We start from the raw sequence: 13,817 nt of genomic DNA, 5'->3' as shown, positions 1-13,817 counted from the left end.
ACACCGCCATACATTCCCTCACAACACGCCATCACAACACCCCCACACAACATCCCCTCACATCTGCCCCTCACGACACCCCCCTCACAACACCCCTCACATCTGCCCCTCACAACACCCCCCTCACAACACCCCCACACAACACCTCCTCACATCAGTCTCTTTTTATGTCAGTCCCTCACATCAGCCCCTCACACCCCCCCCCCACATCCCCTCACATCAGACCCTTCATGTCACACCCCCTTGCAACACCAGCACACTCTCCACTGCCTTCGAGATGTCTGCTTCTTTGCAGAGCTGTGTAGACATGTCTTGGGGCTGGGAGCTCCCAGGCAGTGCTCAGGAGGCCCCGGGATCCCTGCTAGAGGGTCCCCACAGGGCCTCGATGCTGTGCTCTCAACTGAGCCTCCAAGGGATTTCTCAGGGGCCCCACAGGGGCTGAGGGCACCCACAGCACCCACAGCACATTGGGGCCTGCAGGGCCCTGAGGGTAGGAGCCTGCTTCTCGGCGCAGCCCGCACACAGCCTCAGGAACCAGGGGCTACGGCCCTGACCCCAAGTCATGCTCGTGTCTGAGCCCCGCCGCACACCGAGGGGAGAGAAGACTGACACTGGGCACGCAGGGCGAGTCCCGGCACAGGCAGGAGGGGCCCCGGGGCACCCAGCAGAGTCCTGCAGGGTGAGGGGTGGGGCGCCAGGACTAGGGGCGCAGGTGGAGAGGCCTGGGGACCCCTCCTCCCTCCCTGGCCTGCGTGTCCCTGGGAACCTCTCCTGGCCCCCTGCCTCCCGCCTTCCCCGAGGCCCCTCCTCCCTGCGCCCGACCCCTGCCGCCAGCTCTCCCCTCCCGCACTTCACCTAAATGCATCCTTGGGACCTATCCAAGGCGCTAATGGCTCTGCCCTCCTCCTGAAACGCCCAGCAGCTCCCAGGCGACGCTCCACCCCAGCTCCCCGGTCCTGTGTGACCCAGACCCCCCCCCCCCACCCCTATTGATCTGCACATGCTCGCCAAGGTGGTCCTAGAACACTCATTTCCAGAACATGCTTGTGTCGGGCCACCAGAGGAAGTGCCAGAGCACACCTGTCCATGGGCCACGCTGCCTGCAGACAGAGCACACGCACGTCCATGGGCCAGGATAGCTGGACACTGGCGCAAAGATGGCCCGACCTGTGTACCCTGGGCTGTGGGCAGGGGTCTGTGGGCTTGGAGGCTGTGAGGGGCTTGGGGGTCTGCATGTAACTTCAGAGAAAACAGTGCTTCTGACAGAGGAAGCAGGGAAGCAGTGTGTCTGATGGAGGAGGCACGTAAGGACGCCCCAGAGAGCGTTAGTCTGCTGAGGCGGGGTCTGGGAGGTGGGCAGTGAGGGGCTGTGAGGGGCTTGGGGGTCTGCATGTAACTGCGGAGCCTGGGGGTGGGCAGAGGGGAGCTGTGAGGGGCTGTGGAGGGTGGAGGAATGTGGGGCCTCAGGGGCCTCCCTCACAGCCACCCCTCACCCCCTCTCCCCAGGCCAGGAGGAGGAGCGGCTGGCTCTGGAGACGGCCCTCATGTACGGGGCCAAGAAGGAGCTTTCCACGGAGGGCGTGGTCAAGCCCAGGTCTGACGTGGACATGGACTTCGAGGTGGAGAACGCAGTGCTGGGCCAGGACTTCAAGGTCATCATCACCTTCCAGAACCACAGCGCCAACCGCTACACGCTGTCCGCCTACCTGTCGGGCAACATCACCTTCTACACGGGCGTCACCAAGGCGGAGTTCAAGAAGGAGAGCTTCGAGGTGGCCCTGGAGCCGCTGTCCTGTAAGCCGCCCCCTCCCGCAGCCTGGACACGCCCTGCGGGACCCCCACCTCCCGGGCGGAGGAGGGGCCCATGCCTGCCCTGGGGAGGAGCGTCAGGGCACCAGGCAGGAGAGGCTGCACCACTTAGGGGACCAGGCTGAGCGCACACACAGGGCTTCAGGAAAGCCAGGCGCCCGGTGGAGGAGGCAGAGATGGTGTGTCTGATGGAGGAGGAAGGAAAACAGTGCTTCTGACAGAGGAAGGGGGGAAGCAGCGTGTCTGATGGAGGAGGCACGTGGGGACGCCCTGGAGACCGTCAGTCTGCTGAGGCTGGTGGGCGTGGGAGCTGGCGCGCGCCCGTGGGAACATTCTGGGGGCAGAGCCCACCCACCTGCACCGACAGATGGGGCGCAGGAGCGGAGGCAGAGCAGGAGACAAGTGAGGGGGAGGGAGATGCCCCCCACCGGGTGCCTACGGCAGGGCCCGGCCTGGGTCCTGCGTGTGGAAATTGTCCCCTGCACCGTCCGGCCCCCTCCCTCCCCCTCCCCCCACCTGGAATTCCCAAGCTCCAGGGAAGGGGGCGCCCGGGCCCCTCGGGGACAGCTGGGTCCACCGGGCGGCTCAGGCGGCAGAGGGCGGCTGGGCTCGGGCAGCCCGTCCACCAAGCCCCGAGGGCAGGGCACGCTGCAGAAGGCGCCGCTCAGCCCGGCCTGCAGCTGTGTGGGAGGAGACTCGAGCACCCAGACCTGCGGCACCTCCCGAGGTGCGAGCTGGCACGGCTATATTTAGCTGCAGCCCCTGGGAGGGGGGACGCCCCGGCCGTGTCTCCCGGCCAGGGATGAGCCCCGTTCTGTGACTCTTGCCACGTTTAATAAGCTTGATCCAGAGCGCAGTGGTTATGTAACACACTGTTCCAGGAGCGTCTTCTGGGGGCCCAAGCAAGCCCAGAGCTCAGGGCTGTGCTGGAGAGAATGTTCCGGGCTGAGTGTACAGGGCCCCGGGGGCCCGGCCCTCTGACCTCGGGGGAGCCCCTCTCCCTGAGGCTGGGCTTCAGGAACAGCCAGCAGGGGCTTCGCCACTTCCTGGGCGGCCAGACACGCCCCGTCTGCCTGTGGCTGAGGCCAGACCCCCTGCCGGGCCAGGGCCAGGTCCCCCGCCGGTCATTTCCAGCAAGGCGGAGCCCAGAGTCAAGGGCAGGGAAGGTCGAAGCTGCTAAGGGCGGGGCGGGCCGGTGCCAGGAGCCCAGCCAGCTGGCAGTGCCGGCGGGGACAGGCAGATGCTGTCCCAGAGCAGAGTAGCCAGAGGAGGGCGGCTGCCCTGCCTGCCCTGGGCTTTGCTGCTCTTGGCGGTTCCCATGGCCTCCAGCCCCCACACCAGGACCCCCAGGGGAGGCAGTGACCTGGGGCAGGGGAGTGTCTGTGGGCTGGAGACTCCCGGAGCAGGGCGAGTGGCCGGCAGGGCTGTGGGTGGTGGGACAGGCTGCCCACATCAGCCCGAGCTAGCCGGACACCAGCACTAAGCCGAACCCAGAGGCCGCGCCCGCCAGGCAGCTGGGACGGTTGGTCTCCCCTTCTCAGGCCAGACTGCCCCCGTGGTCGGCCGGGAGCCCAGGGCTGCCGGAACAGGGCCCAGAGCTGAGGGCCGAGCTTGGGCAGGCCCCGGGCATGGGGCAGGACCAGACGCACCCCCCTCCTCCGCCTCCCGGGCTGGCCTGGGCGTGTTGTGGGCTGAACCCCCGTGGGGCTCTCTGCACGCGTGTGTCTTCTGGGGCACTGGGACATGCACCTGTCCTGGTTATTCCTGCTCACCCCACTCTCCACCCCTCAGAGCCCTTCACTGCTGGCAGGGCAGACCCAGCGTCAGGGGTGCGGGGCTCCCGGGACAGGTCAGCTCCTCGGGCGTCCAGCACGCGTCCCCCTTTCCTCCCCCAGCCAAGAGACAGGAGGTGGTGGTCCGGGCGGGCGAGTACATGGGCCAGCTGCTGGAGCAGGCATCGCTGCACTTCTTCGTCACCGCCCGAGTCAACGAGACCAAGGACGTGCTGGCCAAGCAGAAGTCCACGGTGCTGACCATCCCCACGCTCACCATCAAGGTCAGGCTGCGCCTCTCGCTCTGGGGCGTCCGGGCTGTGGACGGGGCACGCAGACGCCATGCGTGCAGGTGTGCGTGTGTGTGCGTGGCATGGGGGTGCACGCCTCCCACTCAAAAAGGAAAAAACGTTCATAAAAAGAAGCTAGGAACCTCCTGTTCTTTGAAAGAAGCAAACCGCCCTATATATGGACGCGCGCATGTGACGCCCGCTCTCCTCTCCGGATCTAAATATATAGATGCGGATATAAATACAACCTGTGGGTATAAACACACTTGTGGAGAGGAGGCCTGAGACAGACACGGAGAGCTTTCAGTTTCTTCTGAATTAAGTGGGTCAGGCAGGATTTGATCATGGAAGCCGCCGGAACCTTCCCACCTGCTCGTGACAGGGCTGTTGAGTGCTGAGCACAGCTGGGCACGGGGGAGCAGGAGACTGGGGGCGCAGCCACATGGAGAGCTACAGAGACGGGCAGGCATGTACACATGTGGACACTGTGTGTGCGTGAACAGGGGATGGAGGGAGGGATGGGCGGGTGGGTGGGTGGATGGATGGGTGCGTGGATGGGTGGGTGGGTGGGTGGATGAATGGATGAACAGGTGGATAGGAGGATAGGTGGGGGGTTTATGATAGGGTTAATGGGTGGATGGACGGATGAGCTGCAGATGGATGGATGGATGGATGGATGGGTGAGTGGGTGGGTGGATGGATGGGTGGGTGGGTGGATGGGTGGATGGAAAGATGGATGAGTGGGTGGATGGATGGATGGATGGATGATGGATGGATGGATGGGTGGATGGATGGATGGGGGATGGATGGATGGGTGGATGGATGGATGGATGGATGGATGGGTGGGTGGGTGGATAGACGGACAGATGGAGAGATGGATGGGTGAATGGAAGAACTTGTGGGTGGATGGGTGGATCAGTGGTACGTGGACAATGGACTGATATGTCCCACAACACTGACCCGAAGCAGATGGAGAGGATTTCCACACGTAGGAGGTCTCCGCATACCTTCTTCAGCTAGCAGTGCCTTGCCCTCACCCAAATAACCACTTTCCTGCTGGCATGACTTTTAGGTCATTTGGTTTGAGGGAGATTTTATTTTGCTTGTGTTGCTGGGAGCTTTGTTTGGTTTTATTGAGGTGATGCTGGCGACCCGGGCTGTAGGTGTTTGCATTTGGGGGCATGATGCCCCCCAGACCCCCCTGCTAACATCCCCTACCCATCCTTTAGCCTGCCCTGTGCCCACTGAGCCCAGGGCTGTCCTCACGGGACACTGTCCCATGGAGGAGTGTGTCCTTGTCCTGACTTGCTTCCCTGAGCACGGCCCCTCCGGGTCCCTCCATGTTGTAACAAAAGGCATCTCACCCATCCATCCATCTACCCACCCACCCACCCACCCACCCAAACACCCACCCACCCACCCTCCCTCCCTCGGCAGCCTGAGTCGGGACCCAGGACTCCTTTCTGCGCGCCCACCGCTGGGCTCCCTGGCTGTCTCCAGACTGAAGAGGCTGCAGTGGACATGGGCGTGCAGACAGCTCTCTGAGCTAATGTCAGTCTCCTTGGGGTGGACGCCCAGGTGTGGAATCAGTGGATCATTTGGTAGTTTGGTTTCCTGCTTGGGGCTTGGGTCTATACAGAACCAGTTTGCTTGCCCAACCAAGGCGAGGGCACCCCGCCACACGCTCAGCAGGGGCACCCTTGTGGGCAGGTGCGGGGCGAGGCCTCGTGACTTTCGTCTGTTTCCCTGAGCATCAGTGATAAGCTTGTTGCCGCCGCCTGGGGACCCAGCGCACCCCTTCCACCAGGGGCTAGCCAGCTCTGGCCCTGGTTTTGGACAGGGGCTTCCTTGCGTGGAATCTAGTGCCTGCCGTGTGAGAGTCCTGCTGTGGCCGGCAGCTCTGTGCTTCTCTCCATTGACCTCTGGGCATTGCTGCCCGCCAGCTCCAGGGGTCTGCAGGCTCCTCTGTGCCCTGCTCCTGGGGCACACCTGGGCCTGGCATCCTGTGCGCCGAGGGGAGGGCTGGAACGTCTTCATTGATCAGGCGTGATTTCCAGAAGCTTCCTTCCTCTGGCGCAGGCAGTGCTGGAGGGGGGGACTCGCGTCTGTCCGTCATGCCCCAGGCCTGGGTGGGACCAGGGAGCCACAGAGAGGGGGGCCATGCCTGACACAGTGACGGCTGCCAGCTGGCTGGCCCCGGCCCCCACCCACAAGCCCCACAGAACAGAGGACACGCTGGCCACGGCGCTTCCCAGGGCAAGGGCCCAGCAATGACCAGGGCCCAAAGCCCGCCCCTGCGCCTCAGAGGACGCGCCCGCCCCCAGGCCGCCTAAGGCACAGGGAGATGGGCACTGCCCTGGGGGCGCTGTAGGGGCTGGGGCAGGGCAGGGGATGCCTCCACAGCCCCAGTGACACGCGTCCTCACTGGGGACACCCCACCTGCGCGGCAGGTCATGCCCACGCAGGGGCTGTGGCCCCTGGACGCCTCTTGGTGGGCCCCTTCCACGCTGACCTGGCAGCAACTGTTTCCGGGCAGAGAGGAAGTGCCCCTCGGGCACCAGCCTGAAGGAAGAGCTTCCGCCGCCCAGGCACACGCACACACTGCACGTGGCGCAGAGGCACCGGGCAGGGACAGTCCAGCCTCTGCTGGCCAAGCCCTGGGCCAGACCCAGCTCAGGGCCGCAGCCAGAGAGCCAAGACGTGTCAGAGTAAAACCCTCAGGGACCCCCGCTCCAGAAAGCCCAGCGGGCAGGGTGGGGGGCTGCACAGTCCCTGAAGATGGGAGTGCAGAGCCACGAGTAAGGGAAGTGCAGAGGGGAATGCTGAGTCCTGGGGAAGGACAGGCAGGAAGTGCTGAGTCATAGGGAAGGGGAAGGACAGGCAGGAAGTGCTGAGTCGTGGGGAAGGGGAAGGACAGGCAGGAAGTGCTGAGTCGTGGGGAAGGGGAAGGACAGGCAGGAAGTGCTGAGTCGTGGGGAAGGGGAAGGACAGGCAGGAAGTGCTGAGTCATGGGTAGGGAAGTATAGGCAAGAAATGCTGAGTCAGGGCCAGAGAGGTAATGCAGCAGGTCGTGTGCCTTTGCCTTGCACTTGCCTGACCCAGGTTTGATCCCCAGCACCACATACAGACCCCAAGCCCACCAGAAATGATTCTTGAATGCAGAGCCAGAAGTAAGTCCTGAGCACAGCAAGGTATGCCCAAAAAATTTTTTAAAAAAAAAGGAAAAATGCTGAGTCAAGGATATGGGAGGACAGGCAGCACATGCTGAGTCATGGGTAAGAAAATGCAAGCAGGAAATGCTGAGTCATAGGCAGGAGAAGCATGGGCAGGAAACACTGAGTTATGGGTCTGGAAAATAGACAGGAAAGGCTGAGTCATCAATATAGAAGTGACAGAGGAATAGAAACTGCTGACTCAGGCTGGAAATGAGAGAGGTGCTGAGTGTTAACCCCCTGGGAGGACTCTAACCTCCACCTGCAGGTCTCCTGGGGGACTCTAATCCCCTGGGGGACTGTAACCCCCCCTGGGGTCTCTAACCACCTAGGAGGACTCTAACCTCCACCTGCAGGTTTCCTGGGGGACTCTAACCCCCTGGGAGGACTCTAACCCCCTAACCTCCCTCCCCTTCCCGAACCCGTCTTTCCTACCTGTTCCTCAGGCCTGTTGCCATGGACGGAGATCTCTGGGGCCTCCAAATGTTAGGGCACGACACTGGATCTCCGACCGCAGACAAGGACCACACAGGAATGCAATCAGCAAGCAGGCAGTTTATTGAGCTAGCTAGCCAGGGTCGTGCACATGCACACAGGGACGCCCAGGTCCCATGTGATGGGCCAGACCCCGACCCAAGGTACAGAGGTTACTTATTATATGGGCCCAAGTCGGCCAATACAGCAGATTTGAAGGTCACAATTTATGTAAGTGCCCGCTCCGGGCTTCACATGGTATCCGGGTCCAAGGGCTGAGCCAGACCGGTGACAGCCATCTGTTTCATAGCTCAGGGGCCCGTACGTTCCTCCCGGAACAAGCAGATAGCAGAGCCCTGAGTGGAAACTTCAGTCTTCATTGTCCTTGGCCCAGCCCGAGGCTGCCCTGTCCTAACACCGAGTCACCGGCTAGAGGTGACAAGAACGTGGCTTCAAGGGCTCAGGAGGGAGGCGTGGCCACGGGGAGGTCAGGGCTGTGTCCCTCCTCACCCACGCCCAGTTTGGCAGGTGGGGTGGAGCGGGGCCCCTGCACCCGAGGCAGCTGCTCTGCAGACCCCGGTGTGGACCTCGGACCTGGGCCTTGGGGGTCTGGACTCTGAGCAGGAGTGTCCAGGCCACAGGCTGCCATGCTGGGCCTCGGCAGCAAAGAGGTGGGGCTCAGGGAGGCCACGGCCCCTCACACGCTGCGCAGCAGCAGGGCCAGGGGCCTGTGGGCAGCAGGACCGGAGGAGCTGTGCAGAGGGATCCGGGCACGTGCTCCAGAGTGGGGGCAGCCCTGAGCCACGGTGGGGGGGCGGTGTTCCGGGGACAGCCCTGCCCACCCCAAGTCTCTGAGCCCAACATCCCCACCCTTGACCCTGGCAAAGGTCTTCTGGAAGCCAGAGGCCCAGCTGGAGAAAGGGGCCTCCTGAACCATGCAGTTGCCCACCGAGTCACGCAGGGCACCCACCAAGCCATGCAGGGCACCCCCTGAGTCACGCAGGCGCCCACCACATCCCTGGCATCCCTGGCAGAGTGGGCGGTCAGGCCCCTGCCCCGCCCTGTGCACGGCCCAGGTTGGATCGTTTCCTCCTGGTGACGTGAGCCGGGGTCCGCCCCTGTGCCCGCCAGAGCCTCTGCGTCTGGGGTGGGAAGCGCAAGGAGGCGTCACTCAGCCCTAATGAGCTCCGTCTCCTCTGCTGCATGATCAAAATATTGTGATGGGCTGCGGGTGCTTGAGATCGGGGGCCCCTCTCCCTGAGCGGGGGGCTGGGAGGCGGCTGGCACCGGGACTCTCCGCACTTTTATTTTTAGGGAGCGGGAATGTTCAGAGCCGTGCGGAGAGGAGCCAGGGAGGGCTGTGGGGGTCTCCTGCAGGCTCGCCTTGGCCACGGACAGACAGACGCTAGGACAGACGCCGGAACAGACGCTGGGGCCGGCCGGCTCCGGGCCCCGGGCTCCCAGGGCTGCCCTGGGCCGAGTGCCTCGGCTTGGAGCAGAGCCGTTCCTGGACGCCCCGGGGAGGGCTCAGCCAGAGCTGACCCCCACGGGCTCGGGGAGGACAGACGGACGTCCCCACGGCCACCTGCAGTCGCCGCTGCTGCTCCCGCCTCCTCCTCCTCCTCCTCCTCCTCCTCCTGCTCTTCCTCCTGCTCTTTATTTTTCTCCTCTCTGTGCTTTGCCTCCCGTCCTTTGACTCATTCTTACCTTTCTATCCCCCCCTCCTTTGCCACCTCCTCCCCTTCACCTCCTCCTCCTCCTCCTCCTCCTCCTCCTCCTCCTACTGCTTCTCCTCCTCCTCCCTCTCCCCTCCTCCCTCGACCCACCCTGCAGAGTGCCCGGTGCTGGGAAGCCTGCTCAGGGCTGAGGCGGCCTCTGTGGGTGAGGAGGCCAGTGCGGGGGCAGCAGCCACCCCCCCCCCCGCCCAGGGCTGCCTGGGCCCCAAGACTCCCCACCCCAGGGAAGTTTGGGGATACCCACCTCCAGCCCCCGAGCAGCTCAGCCCAGAGTGGGCAGGTCACCGCACTGCGGCCCGGCCGGTCTGCCGCCAACATCCCAGACACACATGGTCAGCACAGCTGGGAGGTGACTGGAGGGGGACAGGGGAGTGTGGATGCTGAGTGCTGGGGTCAGGGTGGGGCTCCCGGAACGGAATGTTCCCCTCCACCTTTGCCCTCGGCATGTAGGGAGGAACCAGCCAGTTCTGGGAAAGCCCCACAGCTCCCGGGGCGGCTGGCTCTGCCCGGGCACCAGACCCAACCTCAGGGGTGCCCCGCCCGCAGCCCCGGGGGGCCGCTCTCTAAGGAGGTCCCACCTTTGCCCTGAACACGGATCAAGGCTGAGGGCTGGGGCTGCGCTCCCAAGCCTGGCTCAGCCCTTGGCCTCCACGCTCGAAGCCTCAAAGGGCCTTTTAGTGGATTCCGGAAAACAAAGACACTATTTCCAGCCCAAAACAGCCCCAAAGCCCCAGTGACTATTTTTGCCTCGGCTGTGCCCAGAGAAGGGGGTGGGGGCAGCCCAGCCGCTCCGAGTCCTGGGGGGACGGACTCCCCCCATGGCCCGGGTGTGCACAGACATGCTGGTCGGCAAGAACCAACGCCGCAGTCGCCTGGGGGTAGCCGAGGGGATGGACCAGCCAACAGTCGCACCTCACTTATTGCTGGCATCTAGCTTATGTCCGAGTGAAACTGCTTCGTTTAGTTTCGGCCACCCTCGGGGCCGTGCAGAGGCTGGCGGGGTGGACGCGGGCCTCCGGGTGCCCCCGCCCCCACCTTGAGCTCTCCTGGCCTGTTTTAGGCCGATTTGCATAAACACTTTCCAAAGGGGGGGCAGTTGCTGCGTCCACCTGGCTGCCCTCCCCCCCGGCCCCCGCTCCAGGGCGGCTTCACCCATAAACTCCATGGGGCAGGGAGCGCGGGCACACGCCGTCCACCTCCCGCTGGCCAGGAGCAGCTGGTGGCTGGGCATTAGCTGCGGCTCTAATGAGGGTGATTCTCATTAGTGATTTTCCACGCGCTCCTGACAGGGCGGCCCCCGGCCTTGCCGCAGAGCCAGAGGTGAGGCCGCGGGCGGGCTGCTCACACACCTTCTCCCACGTCCCAGGTCCGGGGCACCAGGATGGTCGGTTCCGACATGGTGGTGGCCGTGCAGTTCACCAACCCTCTGAAGGAGCCGCTACAGAACGCCTGGATTCGCCTGGAGGGGCCCGGCGTGCTCAGGCCCCGGACCAAGTCGTTCCAGTAAGAGCCGGGGGGGCCCCTGGGCTCGGCCCAGCACATCAGTGGCTACAGGAGTGGCCAAGAGAGGGCCTGGACGCCAGGCCCTCCCGCCCGCCTGGCTCAAGTTTGCATCCAGCGACTGCTTCCAGGCCGATGTTCCCTTTAAGCAGGGTCAGGGTCACTGCAGTCAAGGGTCTCTCCTTCCCCCTGCGGGGGTCCACTGAGCACTGGAACCCCAGTCGGCGCCTCAGGCCTGCCCCAGCTCTCGCTAGAACAATCCCCTCCTCCTGCAAGCGGCAACGGAAGCTCATCCCAGGGGCCCTGCCCATAGCGCTGCTGCCAAGCGTGTGTGCACAGAAGCCACGTGTGAACAGGCGTGATGTGGCCAGCCTGCGTGTAGGAGATCCGGGGATGGGGGCTCTCTGCGGCTCCGGGCTCCGCTCGCCCGGCCAGCTACTGCCCAGCCTGGACAGCGTCCCGGCGGGATGGTGTGGGAAGGCGCTGGCCCTGATGCTGCCCAGGTGGAGACTGGAGGGCCACGGCGAAGCCTGAGCAGCACCGTCCTTGGGGCTAAACCTTCAGCCCAGCTGCTGGAGGTCACTGAGGGTCACAGGCTCTGAGCACAGCAGGGGCCCCCGGATGGGACATTCCTGCCCACAGACCCACAGAGGCTCCTGGGGCAGGTGGGCAGGTCTGGAGAAGGGGCTTTCTGCAGGAGGAGGGCAGGACGCGCAGCCCTGCCAGGCCCGGGGGGCAGCGGGGGGGTACACGGCAGAGACGCAGGGAGAGGAGAGGCCTGGGCAAGGGGAGGGGCGGAGCCTGGGAGTCCCTGGACACTCAGGGCAGAGAGGGAGAGAGAGGGAGGGAGGGGTCTGGCTGTGGCCGGCCCTGCCCTCTGTCTCACTGTCCCCCCCCCCCCCCCCAGGGAGATCCGGCCAGGCGCCACGGTGCAGTGGGAGGAGGTCTGCAGGCCCTGGATGCCGGGCCCCCGCAAGCTGATGGCCAGCTTGACCAGCGACTCCCTGCGGCACGTGTACGGGGAGTTGGACCTGCAGATCCAGAGGCGCCCGCAGGCCTGAGCAGAGCCGCGCCCGCCCTGCCCAGGCCCCTGCCCAGGCCCCAAGCTCCTGCTTCGCTGCCGCTTCCCCGCCCCGCACGCTCCGGCTGAGCCCAGTTAAGCCCTAACTTGGCTCCGCAGCTCACCTGCCTGGGAGTCGCTCCCCAGGGCTCCCCAGTGACGGGCCCAGAACCACAGCCCGGCTTCGCAGGGACGTCAGGGGTCCCGGCAGGAGGGGAGGCCGAGGTGTGCGGGAACAGAACAGAGCAGAGAGGGGGTCTGTGGGCAGGAGCAGCCCCTCACTCTCTGCCTGCACAGCCCTTGCTAGGCTCCAACCACGGACCAGCCCTGAGAGCCAGACATGTGGATGTGCCCTCGGGCGGGACCGTGACAGGCTGGCCGGGTCAGGCGGGGGCGGCCGAGTCAGCCCTCCCTGCCTTCCCGGCCCCCCAGTCCAGGCCGAGCCCCTCCCCGCCCTCCCGGCCACACGCAGGCAGGTGCTGCCCGCTTAGCGCGGCCGTCCTTACTAACCGAGTGTAACGAAGCTTCAATAAAGCTGGTCTGGCGGAATCGGCCCACGAGTGAATGATGACTCCCACCTCTGCACGGAGACCCCAGGGTGACACGGCTCCCGCTCCCACTCCGCACTCTGACCCCCACCCCCGCCGTCACTGAGGCCAGTCCAGGGGGCAAGGTCAGAAGCCAACACGCCCTTTCTCGCACTGACCCCGGATGGATCATGGCCAGACCATCACGAACGCCTCTGGTCCGGCCACTTCCAGGGCTTAGAGCAGAGATGAGCCCTGGGCAGGAGTGAGACTGGGTCAGCTGCCTGGGGGCTCAGGGCTGAGAGGTGAGTCGGAAAAGGCCACAGGGAGGGGGCAGGGGAAGGAAACTGGGAAACATGGCCCTGGGCCCCGCCAGAAGTCAGAGAGCTGGGAGTCAGCCCTAAGCACTGAGCTGGGAGTCAGCCCTGGGCACTGAGTCGAGAGTCAGCCCTGGGCACTGAGTCGGAAGTTAGCCCTGGGCACAGAGCCGGGAGTCAGCCCTAAGCACTGAGTCGGGAGTCAGCCCTGGGCACTGTGCCAGCAGTCAGCCCTAAGCACTGAGTCAGGAGTCAGCCCTGGGCACTGAGCTGGGAGTCAGCCCTAAGCACTGAGCTGGGAGTCAGCCCTGGGCACTGAGTCGAGAGTCAGCCCTGGGCACTGAGCTGGGAGTCAGCCCTGGGCACAGAGCCGGGAGTCAGCCCTAAGCACTGAGTCGGGAGTCAGCCCTGGGCACTGTGCCAGCAGTCAGCCCTAAGCACTGAGTCAGGAGTCAGCCCTGGGCACTGAGCTGGGAGTCAGCCCTAAGCACTGAGTCGGGAGTCAGCCCTGGGCACTGTGCCAGCAGTCAGCCCTAAGCACTGAGTCAGGTGTCAGCCCTGGGCACAGAGCCGGGAGTCAGCCCTAAGCCCTGAGCTGGGAGTGAGCCCTAAGCACTGAGCTGGGAGTCAGCCCTGGGCACTGAGCCGGGAGTCAGCCCAGAGCACAGCGCCAGGAGTGAGTCCTGAGCTCTGCTGGGTGTGGCCCAAAAACCAAAAAGAAAAACCCAAAGTGGAGAGTGGTGCTGTTGGTGCCGGCGTGCAGAGCTGGGGCCTGCTGGTGTCTCAGGAAGGGTCGGGGCAAGTGCCCCTCTGCCGCCGGTGGGGGGGGGGGGCCCTCCGTGCTGTGGGCTGGTGCTGACTCAGCAGCTCCTGCAGACGCGGGGGATTAGGTGGGCCGGGAGTCTACTGCAGGCTCAGAGCTCAGCGTCTGCTCCGGTGGGGCTCTGGGACCATGTGGGGAGCCGGGGGCTGGGCTGGGGTCAGTCACCCTCACACCCCACCCCACGGCTCTCTCTTTGTCCCAGTGTCTCCTGCCCCAGGCCACCCAGTGGAGCCCGTCTGCCCCTCCCCTCCCTGTGGGCGGGACCGTCCCTGGGGCGTCTGAGCCTGATCTGGGCGT

At 64.8% G+C, this 13,817-nt stretch overlaps 1 protein-coding gene across 1 annotated transcript in view; it reads left to right on the top strand.

The window, feature by feature from the left end:
- The window catches only part of F13A1 (coagulation factor XIII A chain), a 58,382-nt gene extending 46,012 nt beyond the window's left edge, over nucleotides 1-12,370 (top strand). Inside the window, exons 11-14 of the mRNA XM_056108497.1 lie at nucleotides 1,507-1,794; nucleotides 3,705-3,865; nucleotides 10,660-10,796; nucleotides 11,701-12,370. Coding sequence (XP_055964472.1) covers nucleotides 1,507-1,794; nucleotides 3,705-3,865; nucleotides 10,660-10,796; nucleotides 11,701-11,854 — 740 coding nt within the window. The 3' untranslated portion in view covers nucleotides 11,855-12,370. The remainder of the gene's footprint in view (nucleotides 1-1,506; nucleotides 1,795-3,704; nucleotides 3,866-10,659; nucleotides 10,797-11,700) is intronic.
- The last annotated feature ends 1,447 nt before the right edge of the window (nucleotides 12,371-13,817 follow it).

This window comes from Sorex fumeus, unplaced genomic scaffold (genome assembly GCF_029834395.1).
Source record: "Sorex fumeus unplaced genomic scaffold, SorFum_2.1 ptg000218l, whole genome shotgun sequence".
NCBI lineage: Eukaryota > Metazoa > Chordata > Mammalia > Eulipotyphla > Soricidae > Sorex > Sorex fumeus.
This window is presented reverse-complemented; position numbering and strand designations above follow the sequence as displayed.